This window comes from Gaeumannomyces tritici (genome assembly GCF_000145635.1).
Source record: "Gaeumannomyces tritici R3-111a-1 unplaced genomic scaffold supercont2.1, whole genome shotgun sequence".
In the NCBI taxonomy this organism is placed as follows: domain Eukaryota; kingdom Fungi; phylum Ascomycota; class Sordariomycetes; order Magnaporthales; family Magnaporthaceae; genus Gaeumannomyces; species Gaeumannomyces tritici.
Window position 1 is genome coordinate 5,620,029 of NW_008804545.1, and position 15,714 is coordinate 5,635,742.

The window sequence follows — 15,714 nt, forward strand, 5'->3', positions numbered from 1 at the left end:
TTTGGCTGGGGGTGGGCCGTGGCCCCGCCATTCATCAGGCCCCGGACTGCCTGCCCTAAAATTAGCAACCAAGGTGCCAAGTCCTCTCATGGTGTTCGTGCGTGCTCCCCCACGAGGTGGGGCCTGGAAGTCATGACGGATGGTGACGCAGCAAACACCGTCTCGGGTTGAGGTTCAGGAGCAAATGCCCCGGTGGGATTCTGCACGTATCCGCTCAGGGCCTCGCTGATTTGGTCGAGCAAACCGACCAGACTCAGAAAGACGTTGCTCACGACTTTGGCCGACCGCCTTCCTCCTCAGACACCACACGTGCTCTTCTGCCTCATGGTGTTAGCGTTCCCGCCTTCCTGCTCTAGCTGCGGGAGTGGCTGACGGTAGAGGCGGACTGCATTCCAACCAGCCCGGTGTATTTCTTTGCTTTATATATATATATGGGAAGGTATCTCTAGGGAGTAGGCTAAATAGAAGTTTATCTCACGCCGGGTTGCTGTGTGACTGTGTATGTGTATACCGGTCGAGCTCTGCCAAATACTCTGCAAACCAGAGATGGGCATCTTCCGAGGAAACCTAAGGCTAATTAATACAGGTGCTGGCATCTGCGGCATGACTTCATTGCACTGATGCCCAGCTATTACATCCACAACAAGAAGCTGTCTCCGGCTCCCAGTCCTTCTGCGTCGTCGACCAACCACCGAGACGCGTCGCACGTGCCCACTACTCGAAAACCTCGGGGCTCCCCCTCATTTTGAGGATGGAGTCCTGATCGGCACGGCAGCTGCCGCAATAGTCGCCATGCCACACCCTGAGCGCCGAGATCCTCTGCTCGTCGATCGGCCGCATCACCTTCTGTGCCCCGTCGCCATTGCTGCTGTCGCCAAAAATGCCGCCTTTTCCCTTGTCTGGGGATTTGCCCGTCTCGCCATTGCCTGCGAGCATCACCTTGACCTGCTCGCATCGCAGATTCTCGTCCAGCAGCCAGTTCTCCCACTCGGACTGTATCAGCTCACGCTCAATACTGTTTACGACCCGCATCGCAACGACTAGATCGTGCCGGTACGAGCCGAGCCTTTGCCTCGTGCGCCGGAGACGTCGGGCTGCCGCTTTGCTAGTCCCTGAGAGCATGTTTGACCCTGCGTTGTGATACGGGAGGTCCATATCCGTTGAGTTCATAATGCCACGGAACATATCATAGCTAGTGGAGCGAAAGGGGAAGGGTCAGCATAAGAGCGTAGAAGCAGACTTGGACGGAGAGAATGAGACACCTACCATGCGCTAGCTGGCGGTTTCGAGGTGATGGCCACGAGCGAGCTCTCGGTCGCCTGGTCCAAGTCTGCCACGTAAATGGCCTTGCTCATCATGACATTGGGCCCGACGCCGATGCGGTTCATAAACTTGGCTGCTTTGCGCTCTGCCCACCATGTCGAGCTCTCCTTGGAGGTGAACACGACGTTGGTCATGACGCTGGCCGCCAGCACCGCCAGGATGATGCGGTTGGCCGAGAAGATGCTGAAGAGCTTCTTGAAGCCCGCAAAGGTCCACATCATCAAGCTCGACGCGACGCTCTCCATGAACGACCGGAGCACCTCAAAGATCATGTTGGTCAGTGTCCGCGGCTTGATCTGCGGCTTCTTGGTGGAGCCCGCCTCGCCGGGCGTGAAGACGACCACCTGAGTCTGCTGCCCGATATGGCCGTACACCTGGATCGCCCGCTTCGTCCGGCTGTGTGGACCCAGCCTGCGCACCTGGTCTGTCGCCACCTCGGCCAGCTCCTCTGCGTCCCGCACCGCATCGTCCGACGCCTGCCGCTCCACCATGTTCTTGGAGAAGGCCGGCGTCTTAGACCAGTCCACCTTGGTCCAGATGGCGAGCTTGCACTTGGACTTGGCCAGGTGCGTAATTACCACCTTGGTCACCAGCTTGAACGCTCCCGAGTGAGGCAGATGCCATGGCGTTTTGACGTGCTTGACCACGTACGTAACGTGGTCGCTGAACACCTCGATCGTCTGCGTGTCCTCGACCTGGGCCGGCTTGCGTCGTCCCAGCATGTCCCGACACTCCACTTTGAACCGGAAGTGTCGCTTCATCTTTCCGTGATCCGCCAGCTCCCATGGCCCCTGTGCAATCTCCTTAGCCCGCCTCTCGAAATACAGCTTGGGGAAGATGAACGACTTGTCACCAAACAGCACGTGAAAGCAGGCCTTGGCGCTGATCTCGAAGTGTCGTTCTGCCACCATCTGTTGCATGTCTTCAGGCTCATAGATTACAGGATGCGCGGGCAGCTGGAGCTTGCCTGCAGAGCCCTGTAACTGCTTCTCGGCACGCCTGCCAATCATCCTGTCGTGAGTAGCCCTGCCAGATGGCGTACCGTCATCAGCAGGTGTACTGGATGGTACTTCCTCCCAGCTCTCTACACTGGGACTCCTGCTACGCAGATCCTCCTTCTCGAGGTTAACGAGCGCCTGGATCAGGCCTGTGATGTCCATGGGCTCCTCCGCCTGCAGGTCATCGATTAAAAGATTGAGCCGGGCATGCAGCAACGTTAGACTCTCCAGGAACACCTTGATGGTGATCCTCGTGAACCCTGTGTCGTTCATGTTGTGGCCAAGGTGGAGAAAGATGAAGTCGCACTCCCTCCCTGGAGCGGCAGTCACCTCGGAGATGATGTCAAGCCTGACCTTGTAGGCCGTGATCAGGCCCATCTGGAAGCCATAGAAATACATGTTATCGGGCGTGACGTAGATTCGGCCACCGCCGACGAGGCTCTGGTTGCTTGTCCCGTCCTCGGACGAGCTGGACCAACCGGCGTTAAACACCAAGACGAGCTTCTCCTCGACGGGCACGTTCGGGAAAAGTAGCCTGAACTGCGAGTGGTGCGGTTTTAGCTCTGCCGGGTAGGTTTTAGGGAATGTTTCGGGGCCGTCCTGGGCAACAACGGCAGGTGTCGAGTGAGTTGAAACATCTGCGCTGAGGGGTTTCCTGTGAAGCGACCCAGTAGGGAATTTAGGGGATGTCACGTTCCCCGACGGACTTTGCACCGAAATAGGCGGCCCGAATGGATCTTCGTCGATGGGCGTTTTGGGCATGGGCGTCTCGGCAGGGGTTGAATACATGGCCCCCCAGGAGTTGCTTCCCCAATAGTTGGCCATGAGCGCAGTCGGCATGGCCTGGCTGCGGTCCGTCCCCATGCCCATGTCGCCGCTCACCAGCACTGCGTTCTTGCTGAGAGCAGTGGCCGAGGGTGGCCTCGCAAAGGTAAACGGGGCTAGACCCCCCGGTCGAGGACGGCCCACCACATTACCCATGGACTGACCGGGCCGGAGCGACCCTATGCTCAGCTGCGGAGGGGCAACGGCATAGGTTGCGGGGACCAGGTTGTGACTGGCTGAAATCAGGCCGGCGATGGTACCAGATCCCGGGGTACCCGCCTCGGCGTTGTAAAGCGCCTTCCGCATGAGGCGAGTGGCATGATCCCGGTTGCTTTCGCCTTCTTCTCGGCCCAAGGCCGTTATTGCACGACGTGGAGGGGGGAGGTTTCCAACATCAGAACTGGGGCGAGACGGTATAGTGTCCGAGCCAGGAACCCCCATCGTGGCTGTCCGTTCCAGGGGGGCGCCGGCGGCGCTGGCGCTGCTGCCATCATCCAACCCGAGGCCAACAACAACTTGTGTGTCGAGCGACCTTGCCGAGAACTCTGGAACGGACGGCGGAGTAATGGCGAAGGCAGGATCAATGCCGCCAGGGAATTGTGCGTTATCACGTCCCAGGCTTGCCTCGAACGCCTGTTTCTTGGCAACCTCGAATACCTCGAGCCACTCGATGAGCTGGGCCTGAGTCTCGGCCTGTAGGACCAGGGTCTGGCTCTTTGTTTTCACCTCGAAGCAGAAACGGCGCTCTTCCTGGACCGCGGGTTTGGCACTGCAGAGCAGAACACCTATCTCATCGCCCTGGAGCACACCCGATGGTCCTGCTACGAGCCAGCCGAAGATGCCATCGCGGCAGTAGTACCAGCGGCGGACCCAGTTCACCTTGGCGGGCTTCCCGGAGATGGTTCGTAGGAAGAGCCAGCCCTGCTTCTCCGAGATGACACAAGCCTGATCGCCGGTGCGCAGGTTGAGAGGACCGCGGGATCCTAGGAACGGCACTGTCGAGGCGCTATAGTCATCGAGCTCACGCGATGGCTTGACGCTGGCCAAGGTGGTCTCGCCTATGCTTCGGCGGGCGGCCTGCAGTTCACGTTTGAGCACGGCTTCGGACGACTCGAGCTCCTTGGCCCAGCCACGTATGCGATCCATCTCATCGGCCCATTTGGCCGACGAGGTGGCAGGGTCACTGGAACGCATCATCTCACGCCAGATATCAGCGCTAACGCGGACCAGCAGCTTGTCGAGGCTGTAGCGCACTTGGGGAGCGAGTTGGCAGTAATCCATGGACGACTTGAGGTAGGACTTGCGGGTTTCGTAGAGGGCAAAGGCATCCTCGCGGAGGGCCGAGGGCTCCTTGATCTTGGACTGCGCCATGTAGCGGGCAAGGGCGGTATCGAAGCTGCGCTGGGCCTGGTCTAGCTGTCTACGGGCGTCCCTGAACACCCTCAGCTCGCCCGACATGAAATTGCGGATAGGCTCGACCGAGAGCGTCTCGATGCGGCGCGTCGAGGCCAAGAATTGGGACCATCGCTCGCGTGCCAGGTCGCCGGCCCGCTTGAGGGCGAGAAGTGTAAAGTCCGTATCGATGACACCATCCGCCACGGCGGGAGCGGGCGACGTTTTGGATATGTAGTTGTTGATAGTTTCCTCGAGCGAGGTGGCATCCAGTACCAGCCTAGACGCGCTCTTGACGTAGGCATCAAGCCACCGCTCTACAGCCTCGGTCTGGTCTCCAAAGTGCGCCGAGGCGGCACGAAAGGAAGGCGAGTCAAGGGCGGCCTCGTTCAAGCCGACGGGGATCGAGGAGCTGATGTGCTTCGCAGGCGATTGCGTTGCAGCCAAGGCCGCGGCGGTCTTTGCCGGCTGCGGCTGGCTGCTCGGCTGCCCTTGTGCCTGGGTCGAGGGTTGGTCCGCCATGATGCCGCCGTGTGTCGTCCTCGTCGCGTGGTCGCCAAGGGTCCTGACGGGGCCAAGATGAGCGGGAACTGGCGCTTCTCCCGGCCACTACAGCGGTTCGAATAGAATCGATCAGGGGCGCATAATCGATGGTCCGTATCAGGCGGTCCGAACTGCCCGTGGCATCGAGGCAATGTGAGCTACTGAAGCTGGGATGGATGTGTTTCGGAATCGTTGCTCTGGCGATGTGTTCTGTCAGCGTTTGGAACCACCCAGGCTGCCTCGTGCACTAAACACTAAACTTAACCACGCCTGGCCCCAGCTGCCGGGATTGGGGAAACCAACCCCCACCCCCAGGAACAGCACCTCCACATTAAAGCCACACTTGTGAGAGTAGGTGGCTTCGTGTTTTAGGGTTGCAAGCAGCGCAGCAAGGTTGAGCGAATCCTTGACATGATGTGAAAGCGAATAGTGGTATAGACCGCATATATCATCTGAACACATGCTATGAGATTTGGGCGCCTCGGGCTTCGCGACATGTTTACACCGCTTGTCACGGTTCGTGCCGAAAATCGGACGCGTTTCCGGGACCCCAACACCGAGCCCGGCACATCGTGGCCCGGGGCCTAGCCGAGCCTTCACGGCAGACCGGGCAATGACAACGAGCAATGGGTGGCCTGTCAAACTCGTGGCGATTGATCTGCGCCTGTGCCACGTTTCCATATGGACGTGCGCGGTTCCCAGCCATTCCCTTGGGATAACCTTTTCTCCTCCGGCCGATGTTCTTCCCTTGGAGAGACTGTGTGGAACTGTGGCGAAAAGGCACACGTAGGCTGAGAGTCATGGGGAACCTTGGGTCATATCGCGCCCGATGTCTAGGTACATACAAAGGCAGATGATGGTATTTTTGGCATCCACGCGCAAAGCAGGCATTCCTGTCCTGCACGACAGTCTTGATGTGTTGGCAGCGTGTTCGTGTTGATGGGACTGCTCTGATGAAACAAGATTTTTTTGTTCCTTTCATGTGGCGTGTGCGTCAGCTCCAGGTTGAAAATGCTGCAGTCGGAGTCGGAAACAGGTCGCTTCCACGTCACCAGCTGTGGCGGTGGCCTCCGGAGGGGAGAAGGGTTCGTTGGAATAAAAAAAAATGGGTCGAGTTGGCTGCCTCCCAGCCTCACTTCGCTGTTTACTGCCCGGCCTCTCTACATGCACGCCGCGCCGTCGAGCCGCCACCCCGCCGGCACAAAGGGGGCTGCAGTGGACGGCCTGCAGGCGTGCCCGGCTCTGGGCTGCCGGTGGTGCCCCTCCATGGCTGCTAAGCCTCCAGCCCGTGCGACCGTGCACCCAGCCCGTCTCCCACTGCCAGCAAGCATCTTCCCAGGCGGCGCCGGGCGCGTGCCAAGGAACCAAAGTGGGCGGGCGGCTAGCCGATCATGCAAGTCCCCGAGTTAGCGGTTGCTGGTCCTCAGCTTGTCAAGGATGCGCACACCTCGGCAGAGGAACACGAGCACAGAAGCATAAGCGATCCTCGCCTCCATCGGCCCTCCTTGCTTCAAGGCGATCTGGGGAAACGAACGGGCCTGAAGGGGCTGCTAGCAGCCCGCCGCGGCCTGTCCTTGAGCCGCCCCTGAAGCGCACATGTGTACATGCACATGCCGTCGACTCACTGCCTCCTACGTGCTCACGGTGACTACCACCACCTACCTAGCACCAGTGCCACCCACCACCCTAGTCTAGGTAGGCGTGGTGGGCAGGAGTGGGAAGAACCTCCTGCGGTACATCAGAGAAAGGGTGCCAGAGACACAGATAGACTCTTGGCTCTACTGATCCCACGCCCTCGGCATCCCCATTCGAGAGTCGATTATTCCCCTTTGAACTCATACCACGACCCAAGATCCTTCTACGAGCCATCCCTCCCTTCTGCCAAGCCTTTGGCAGCCTGACACACCTAGATGCAGTTGGTCTTGCTGCGCCACCAGCACCACAACCTCCTTTCGCCTCATCCGCATATCGCCGCGACTGGCAGGTCCCGTCGCCCGGGAATTTTGACTTCCCATCATGACTTCATCTCCTAATGTTTCTATTCGGCCGATCACCGCAGCGCTTTTCTTAGTATCCCGATTAGCCGAGAATGCAGATTAGCTTGTCGCGCCTGGAATCGAGCGGCTAGGGGATTACGACCTCCAACTGGTCGGAGAATCCAGGTACCTACCTTGGCGACTGGACATGACTATATGGGCCCCGGAGCTAGTATACTTGAATCTACCCAGGAACTGGCACCAGTACCAACCGCGCCTGCGCCAGTGCCAGAGCCAACGTTCCGGAGTTTATCGTATTCTCTATTCTCTCCCTGGCGCCTGGTCGCCAAATTCCGAGCTAGGGGATGCATGCTTCAGATGGGCATCCGTCTGTCGTCTCTATTGGTGTTGCTGGATGCGCAAAGCGGCTGCACTGAGATCCGTGGATCTGACGGAGAGTACCAGGCACCACCACGTTGGGGCATCCTTAGCCATGGAAGACGGAACGAGATCGTCGGGGGGCGTGGATTGCGCGCCAACGATCGTGGACCTGTCGCCTACCATAAAGCCGATTCTAACCAAGCTGGGCGGGTAGGGACAAGGTGGCCTGATAGAAACGACTGAGAACACCCTCCAGAAGGGGTCATTTTGGTTCGACCCATGTCCCTTCTCGGCAGCCGCGCCGCCAACCACGCTCCATGAGTCGTCCTCATCATTGACTTCGACCACAGAGACGGAAATGTGCATGCGAATCGTAAGATGGAGGGGTTCAAGCGCCCATGTGACCTCGGGCGCATATCAGATTGGAAGGAAGGGAAAAGAAAAAGAAAAGTCAAGGACCAATTCCAATATTCCAAAGCGCCATCAGCCGAGTCAACTGACATGGAAGTGGTCACGGGGTTTCAACGAGCGAGGTCGATTGGCAAGGCCCTCACCAAGGCTCGCCTGCAGGACGCGGTTCTGTGCAATGCGGTGCAGCACAAGGGCAGACGCCTGAGGGAACCGCACAATGGGCAGCAGGGCAGATCACACGGGCAGAGATGGGCCGAATGCGCTGCAGCAATAATAGCCCCCAAAGGGGCTCGGGCTGCACGAGTTCCCAGCACAGGCGGGAAGCGGACGGACGGTGAGGACTTGTCGGCGTTGGGCAGAAGCGGTGCACGTCCCTTAATGTTGGCTGCCTTGACAAGGCCTTGGCCCAAGCTACTGTTTGACCGCCGGCCGGTCAAGACCGCTTGTGGCATGTGCCACAACGACGAGACCTGGGGTAGCCGACGCCAAGCTGGTGCGCGCTTTTTGCCCTTGCGAGCGCTGAGGTGGCTGTCGTCACCACACTGCTCGGGTGCGCTGCCAGGTTTTTTTTTTTCTCCCTCGTCTCCGCCCGTCACATGACAACTTCACGCAGGTACGCGCCCTGACGAACGGGAGCCACCCACATGTCCCCGGCAGAGTCTTTAATTGAGTCACCACGCGCTATTTCGCCGCCGGCGCGCGGCCATGCCAGGCGAGCCCCCCGGCGGCCAAGCGAGAGCCGAGCCAACTCCCTCGACCTCGCACTCGTCGCGCCGAGTTGTGTCACAAATGGGGCTGGTAGCGCGATATCGGACCTCCTCGATCGTGCTCCTGTCGCTGCCCCAATCGACCGGCGCGGTGCCGCTGCGTCTTTGCGGCCGCGAGACGATGCAGGAGGCAGTGACTCCTCCCAACACCAGGGAGACGCGTCTTTTATTCCCGTCACATTGATGATGGGCGCCTTGGGACGTGTGGCCCAAGGCCGCGAAGCTGGACTCCTGGCGCGGGGATTGGCTTGAGCTTCTGATGAGTCCATATTGTACGGCCCCCACTACCTGCCGCTCTTCCAACGGGAGCTACGAAAGCCCAGCAGGCGTCCAATGCGGTCTCCATTTGGTGGCATGCGGCACGCTGGGTGTGAGCTCTGGTAAGTGAGGTCAAGCGTCCTTTCTTGCCGGCCTAGTCCAATGTTTAGCTGTTCCTTCCCGTTCTCCTGCCCTTTCCCCACGCCCCTGCATGTTGTGTCACGGCCTCGTCGCCGGCCACGGTCAATTTTCATGCAAGCGTGCAACGTTTCTCATTTCTCGCTTCAACATTCCCGATCCCACAGAAAAGAGAGAGAAAAATCCACAAGTGTCGGGTGTTATTTGCCCTTTTGTCCTCCGGTCTAGAATGACGGACCAGACCAAGGCCTCGACCCCTGCCCCCTCCGTATCCATCCTCGATTCTGAATTTCTGCCAATCACGTAGCCTCCCCCTCGGCCTTTCTCTCATTGGCCGGCTGACAGAGCTCAACAGCGAATCAGATTTGAGAAGACCGACTTCCTCAAAAGGAAAAAATGAGACTTTGTCGACACAAGCTATCTACTGGCTCTCGTTCATTTTCGCTTCTTCCCAGTCTCCCTGTCCGCCTTGCCGCCCTAGTCCGAGTAAGGCTCGACCCTCCGGGCACAGGAGATGGGTTCCCAGGCCTTTCTACTCCCTCTGGGGGTGGCTCTGCACTTTCTGCTCCCTGGTGTATCCTATCCGTTCCTCCTCAAAGTGGATGGACGATCAGCACCCCCTAGGTTATTACCCTACCCCCAGACCTGGCATGAGTAAACCACCTTCGTGGGCCGCTCGAGTCAAAACGGGGTTCGCGGCGGCTTCCCTCGCCGGCCCTGTTTTTCTTTCTCCCTCGCCAATGCGACGCTTCTGGGCAGGTGGACACGAGCAGAGATGTTACAGGCCGCTTTTAAGCCGATCCCCTTCCGCCACCGAGAGCAGGGACAGGCCCAGCCTGGTAGGCGCCGTTCCACTAGGTAACGCGCGATACCGAACCACGACATCTTGGTCGTGTTTCAAAGCCCAAGGGACGTCAAGCTGCGTCTTCCCCTCCTTCACGCCCACACTCTGCCGAGCATGGATGGACAGTGATGGGGTAGGGAGTCCCAAAGCGGACAGCCGGGAGCCCTGCTGCTTGTTGCGCTTTCCTCTAATTAGACACTTCTCCGCTCGCTGCTGAGGCTATCCTCCATTCTTGTTCAACTGTCATGTGTCGTCGGTTTCAGCTCCGCCCTCAGCCGGGCCCTACTGGAAGGACGGTGGTGATGATCCAATTTCAAGAGATGAGGGAAGGCTTGAAACAATCTCATCGAGCGAATTGGGCGCTGTAAGTGTCAGCGCAAAGAGAAGCAACAACAGCCATGCGGTTACGGTCCTGTGGGCCCCAAGGACGGCGCTGCATGATAAGCACGGCTTTTTTTGCCCTTTGCGCAGGAAGAGGGGTCCGTCCTTTGCAAGGACAAAAGTGTGATTCCTTCGTTCCGATAGAGCTGCCGGCATACGAGGCATGCGCTGCTATCCATCACAGGCGCACCGCGCATGCGGCCTGCATGACACACCACTCCGCAAGATGCGCCGGCCTTCGGATGGATCCCCGGGTCGCGGACTGTTGAGGGATGAGCAAGCAGCCCGCGACTCGTACGTGCTAGTTGGGACGGCCCAAGAGAGTCGTGGTGGTGGGTGCGAGACGGCCGAAGAGGGGTCCGGGGATGCATCCGGCGCTGCAAGAGCAGCCGCCGAGGCCCAATAGGCAACGATCCAATATCAGATTTCACAATCCTCGTCCTAGAGTCTCAATATGCAGGACTCTGGTTTCTTTTTGCGCCCGACAACCAACCGGCCTCTCCTGGCGACGGCCCCGGTGGACGCAATCGTTCCTCGTCCTGGCGCAGAGCGCATTCTGGCGGCCCAGGATTTGTTTTGGCTACGGGGGTGGTGTGTAGCAAGCTAAGGTATGCCATGATGGTGTATCCATGGGTTGCTGGGATATGGATGGGGAAATCGAATGGTGTGGGTAATATCAGAGCAATATCAGTCAATTCCCGAAGGCTGGCCAAGACTGCCTTTTTTTCCCCTTCTCTTTCCTTCTTCCCATCCTTCTGCAGCTCCTCTCCCTGCAGCGCCCAGCCTCCTGATATTAGAGCTGCTCTCGAGGTGGTCGTTGCATGCAATGTCGTTTGGAATTGCCTCCCTTCCAGCATGCGCCGCTGGCCGGCCTGCAGAAGCAATCAATTAAACACCGGCTAGACAGGCTGGACGGACGAGTGAGGCGGCACACATGAGTGATGCGAGCTCCAGCGCACCTACCGAGCGCGCACGTCTGTCGGCCGACAAAGCGCACGGTTTCCAGAGCGCCCGTGCGGAAGCGCGGCTTGTGACTTTTCCCTCTTTTGCAGCCAGCCCTTCCAGTCCGGGGAGGAGAGGCGCGGGAGGGTGGCGCTGGGCCAGTGTGCGGCCAGTTCGCCAGGACCGGCAAGACTGGATGCACCTTTCAGCTGTGGTTGCAAACCTGGCTTGCCTGGGCCCGCACCCCATCGGCTGTCCCATCGCTGGGAGGGAGGGGGAGAGGCGCTCGGATTTTCCTGTCATCCAGCATATGCAGGCCGCGAGCACAGCCCACCACCAGTACCCTACTGCATGCACGGGACTGGAGTCACCAGGGAAGAAAAAGAAAAGGGAAAAAAAAGGGAAAAGAAAAAGTTGCCTCAGAGTGGGGTGGTGGGGCCGACCACTGCCGCTGGGCACGAAACGTTCACCCAGGGCTTTTTTTCGCAAGCCGTGGTGGTACGTACCGCGCTCAAAGACTGGGGTCTTTCCTTGCCGTCCTTCGGAGATCCATGGGTCCTTTTCGATGCCTGCTGATCTCCACCCAAGCGTCCACATGCCACCCGTCGACCCAACCAGACCTCGCGCACCCCTCCCCTTTCCACCATCCTACACCCCTGGTTTGCCCCGCCATTTTCTCCCTCGGTTTTTTTTCTCCCCTTGTCCTCCTTTTTGCTTTCCCACACGCGTGGGCTTGCAGCAAGTGAAGCGCACCCATCGGTCCGCTGGTCTGGTGTGGTGTGGCGCCACTGCCTGGGCCTGCGGTTTTTTTTTGTTTTTTTTTGGCTTCCTTGCTCAGCGAGGCAAGCTGCAGCGGGAAAGAAACCAAGCCCAGGGACACTAGCGCCATCCGTTTTTTTTTTTCTCTTTTGGATTGTGCTCCGATCCCAGCTTGCTATGCAGCGGTAGTTCCGCAAGTTCGACAGCCAGGCAGGGTTTTTTTGACCCAGTTTGGCGTGCTTTTTTTTTCCTTTGCTTTTTCTCCTTTCGGTCTCTCGTTTCTTCTTGTCGGCCGATATGGCCACCGCTTATACTGCACACCCCCACAGCTAGGCCGTACCCTCCTCCTGCGCACACCCTCCTAAGCAGCAGCAGACAGCTGCGCAGGTTGCTAGCCTACCAAGTAGTAGGGAAAGCTGCGCACCCGTATGTACCCAGGTAGGCAGGCCGGTACGTACTCCAAAGTGGCCACTCGTCCTCGCCATGCAGGGCAAAAGCTGCGGGCTGGGCCAAGTTGGCTGCATGCACCGCAGGCTGTCGGCAAGGCCTTTTGCGGCGCCAGGGTCGTGAGGGCCCCATGTGTCTCCAGAACCGCGGCGTGCCTGTGTGGGAGGGTGGAGGTAGCCGCAGTACAGTAAATGCGTATATGTAGGTGGTGGTGTGTGCTCCCAGACCCGGTGTTTATCGGGAGCACCAGACAGACAGGGCTACTGGGCGGGGAACAAAGCCCCGACTCACTAGCTTGCTACCCGTATATCATATCGATTCCACCCACCATCTCACTCTCACCTTTCGCCCTCTTCCCTCTCCTTACGGGTAACCTCGTCCTCCTTTCCCTTCTTCCCATTCGCGGTTGCAGGCGCGTCAGCTCGATCCCTTGTCTTGGGTCCGCCCGGCTCCGTCCCCCTTCTTCCTTTATTATTCGTTTGCCCACCCCCAACTCCTGTCCCCCCTCCCCTCCTCCGAGTGCTCCACCACCGCCTTACCACAACTCCGGTTGTCACACCTCTTCTGCCATCTCCCAGCTCCTGTTCGCCGACCTCGGTCACCGGAAGTTAGCCCCAAGACTCTCCCCGGCGCTTCCAAGCACACAACAAACAACCCAGCACCATGCCTCCGCAACTATTACCGGCCTCGGCTGCGGCCTTTGCTCCCCGCGCCGCCTCGGTCAACGTCGTCCTCGGCTCCAAGGTTGAGCCCTGGTTGACACAGACACTGAAGCGCATCAACAGGGTAAAGCGCCCGCTCAACAGCATCCCGCAGCACCAGAGGTGTCTGACCGAGACGCTGTCGTCGCCGAATGCCATCTGGACACTGGCCTCGCTCATGTTCACCAAGGTGCCCGACTCGGAGCTCACCAAGGACTCGGACCCCCTGAAGGAGGCCATATCAAACTACAAGATGGTGCACGTAGAGGCTTACATCGTCCACGTCGACATGGTCCTGCGCAGCGAGGTGGCTTACAAGCTGACCCCGGACACCATCGAGGCCCTGATCGCATACCACAAGGAGGTCCACTGCCCCAACACCAAGGCGAGCACCTATGACTGGGCCGAGAAGGAGCAACAGTGCAAAAAGCTGCACGAGGAGTTCATCCAGGCCATCAACAAATACGTTTTCCGCACGCACGTCTCAGCCCTCGAGGGCCTGGAGGAGGAAGGAGCCGGCGAGCTGCTCAACGGGAAGAGTGAAGATGTCAAGAACGCCATCTTGGGCCTCATGAAGCCCCTGCTGCCCCCGCCGCCCAAGATCATCGAGGTCGTCCGCCAACCGCCCCTGCTGCCCAGCTCCCCCGTAGGCATCAGCATGTGGTCCCAGCCCACCATCCCGACGTCGCTGCCCGCGCCCGTCGATTCCTGGAGGGTCCTGCCATCAAGCCCCGGCGTCGTTGCCACGACGGCCGGCTCGGACAACATCATCTGGGCGACCATGGCCATGACCGAGTGCCAGCTGCCTTCGCCGACGCCGTCTTTCAGCCAGCCGTTCTCGTCGGCGGGGTACTACTACAGCTCCCCCGTCGTCACCTCGCCCATCCCGCAGCTTCCTCTGCCGAGCATGCTTGCGCCCCAGTGCGGCGTCAGCGTCGGCTACGGCGGCTTCGGCTGGGATAGGTACCAGGAGTACACCACCACCATGTGACAACCACCGTCTGTCACTGGAGCTGGCCACCCGAAGGTCACGTCTTCCTGACGTCGACCATCAAGCGTTCCTCCCACACCTTGTCCCCCGACTCTCACTCCACTGTGAGATGCGGCGGGCCAGGGACAAGCAAATCTGCCACTAAGCAGAACGGAACACCAATACACTTCTGGCAACGAGCAAAACAGCGGCGGCGACGAGGCGATCATCAACAAACGGCATATCGGGCGTTTTCTTGCATCTGGAGCGAGCCTGCGACACCACTCCAACTATACCAACGGCGCAAACCTAATAATTCCTTGTTCTGTTTCCTTATCCTCTCCTTTGTCCGGTCATCATCATCTCTTTGGTTCAGCAAGCGAGCGTTTTTGGGTTTTCTGGTCCACTCTCCTCTTATCATCGTTGCCTCGTCTACCACCACACCGCTAGCTCGGTCGCCAGCTGTTTCCTTTGATTTCCCTGTTTCCCCCTCTCCATCGGCTGGGTCCCGGGCGGGTATTTGTTGCATTTACGGCAGGGCAGGTACAGGCAGGCTGTTTTCTCGAATTTCCTTGTTTCATTTGTCGCCTTTTCTACTACACAAGAGGAACACGCAGCAATGCAACCTTGAGCTCGGCAAGAGGTCCGAGCCTGGAAGGCCATTTCGCTATGGCATCTCCCGCATTTTTCTTGAGTTTTTATCATATCCTCCTGGTTTCCCCTCATCGGTTATACGGCATAAAGAGGCTTTTCTTAGAGATACCCCCCTGGCGCATTTGTTTCTGGTTCAAGCCATCGAAACCAATTGCACTCGCTTGGAAGACTTCTTCCCCTTCTTTCTCTTTTTTGTTTCGGCCTTTGGGTTTTCTTTCTGTCTTGCGGATGACGTTACGACCCTTCACGACGGATATATACCCCCGAACGACCTCGCGAGACGGCTTTTTTTGATCGCGAACAAGCGAATCGACCACTCAGCTTGATGTTGAGCAACAGCGTTCTTGTTAAGACGACAAAAATCACGGATCGAGATCTCGACGGACACTATCCGAATCGGGGATGCCCAACGCCAGGACCGGATCCGTTTTTCAAGCGAGGCACCCCCCACGTGGAGGACGATCGATAATGGGACATCACCGCGTAGCCGAGACGAGGCGACATGGAGCGATGTCGCGGTCAGAGCAGGCACTGGTTGCCGACAGGGGAGGACCACTGGCCATTAGCTCCCGGCGCTCAACAAGCGCCCAGGATGCGGAACACAAAAGAACGCCAAACAAGAAGAGCGAGGTGGGAGTCATCAACACCGGAAAGGGAGCGCAAGCTCTGCTGCATCGAGCCGGAAGAGACGCCGACAAAAGACCCTGCCGGACAGGGCACGGTGCATGGCGATTCGTCGCTGTCGTTGCCACAAACCCCCTACCATCCCTCACAGCACCGCCCGGGGGCGGAGCCATCCCGCCGACGCGTCAAGGTCCTGGCGGGGTCCGAGACTCACCCGGGCAGCCTTGGGAGAGAGGGCCACAAGTCGAGACGCTTGCGGGCGTCGGTTGGCGGCCGAAGATGGGAATCGGGAGGGAGGAGGCGGTGCATGTGTAGTCATCCCACTACGGCCTAGAATCCTTCAGTGGACGCGGGCAAGCCGCGAGTTCGTGGGGGGGGGG

The 15,714-nt window shown here is 59.0% G+C and overlaps 7 protein-coding genes across 7 annotated transcripts; 4 read left to right on the forward strand and 3 right to left on the reverse strand.

Annotated features, from left to right (window-relative positions):
* Positions 1-174: 174 nt before the first annotated feature.
* On the reverse strand, positions 175-391 carry GGTG_01781 (hypothetical protein; the record flags this gene model as incomplete). The annotated part of the gene is made up of 2 exons (XM_009219552.1): positions 175-321; positions 374-391. 2 exons carry the CDS (start codon positions 389-391, stop codon positions 175-177), a joined length of 165 nt encoding a protein of 54 aa, XP_009217816.1.
* A 323-nt stretch (positions 392-714) lies between these two features.
* On the reverse strand, positions 715-5,060 carry GGTG_01782 (hypothetical protein; the record flags this gene model as incomplete). The annotated part of the gene is made up of 2 exons (XM_009219553.1): positions 715-1,192; positions 1,267-5,060. 2 exons carry the CDS (start codon positions 5,058-5,060, stop codon positions 715-717), a joined length of 4,272 nt encoding a protein of 1,423 aa, XP_009217817.1.
* Positions 5,061-6,686: 1,626 nt separating this feature from the next.
* On the reverse strand, positions 6,687-8,350 carry GGTG_01783 (hypothetical protein). The gene is made up of 2 exons (XM_009219554.1): positions 7,252-8,350; positions 6,687-7,147 (listed from the first exon to the last, which is right to left on the reverse strand). Exon 1 carries the CDS (start codon positions 7,802-7,804, stop codon positions 7,457-7,459), a length of 348 nt encoding a protein of 115 aa, XP_009217818.1. The 5' UTR covers positions 7,805-8,350; the 3' UTR covers positions 6,687-7,147; positions 7,252-7,456.
* Positions 7,940-8,868, forward strand: GGTG_01784 (hypothetical protein; the record flags this gene model as incomplete). The annotated part of the gene is made up of 2 exons (XM_009219555.1): positions 7,940-8,342; positions 8,507-8,868. 2 exons carry the CDS (start codon positions 7,940-7,942, stop codon positions 8,866-8,868), a joined length of 765 nt encoding a protein of 254 aa, XP_009217819.1.
* A 919-nt stretch (positions 8,869-9,787) lies between these two features.
* On the forward strand, positions 9,788-10,643 carry GGTG_01785 (hypothetical protein; the record flags this gene model as incomplete). Its single annotated transcript, XM_009219556.1, has 3 exons — positions 9,788-9,851; positions 10,120-10,220; positions 10,422-10,643. 3 exons carry the CDS (start codon positions 9,788-9,790, stop codon positions 10,641-10,643), a joined length of 387 nt encoding a protein of 128 aa, XP_009217820.1.
* A 2,405-nt stretch (positions 10,644-13,048) lies between these two features.
* Positions 13,049-14,077, forward strand: GGTG_01786 (hypothetical protein; the record flags this gene model as incomplete). The annotated part of the gene is made up of 1 exon (XM_009219557.1): positions 13,049-14,077. The coding sequence occupies one exon, from the start codon at positions 13,049-13,051 to the stop codon at positions 14,075-14,077; it is 1,029 nt and encodes a 342-aa protein (XP_009217821.1).
* A 1,101-nt stretch (positions 14,078-15,178) lies between these two features.
* On the forward strand, positions 15,179-15,649 carry GGTG_01787 (hypothetical protein; the record flags this gene model as incomplete). Its single annotated transcript, XM_009219558.1, has 1 exon — positions 15,179-15,649. One exon carries the CDS (start codon positions 15,179-15,181, stop codon positions 15,647-15,649), a length of 471 nt encoding a protein of 156 aa, XP_009217822.1.
* Between the last annotated feature and the right edge of the window lie 65 nt (positions 15,650-15,714).

Bases quoted from the DNA above. Each gene is read 5' to 3' on its own strand.
- GGTG_01783 (XM_009219554.1), bottom strand. From the start codon at position 7,804: ATGCACATTTCCGTCTCTGTGGTCGAAGTCAATGATGAGGACGACTCA.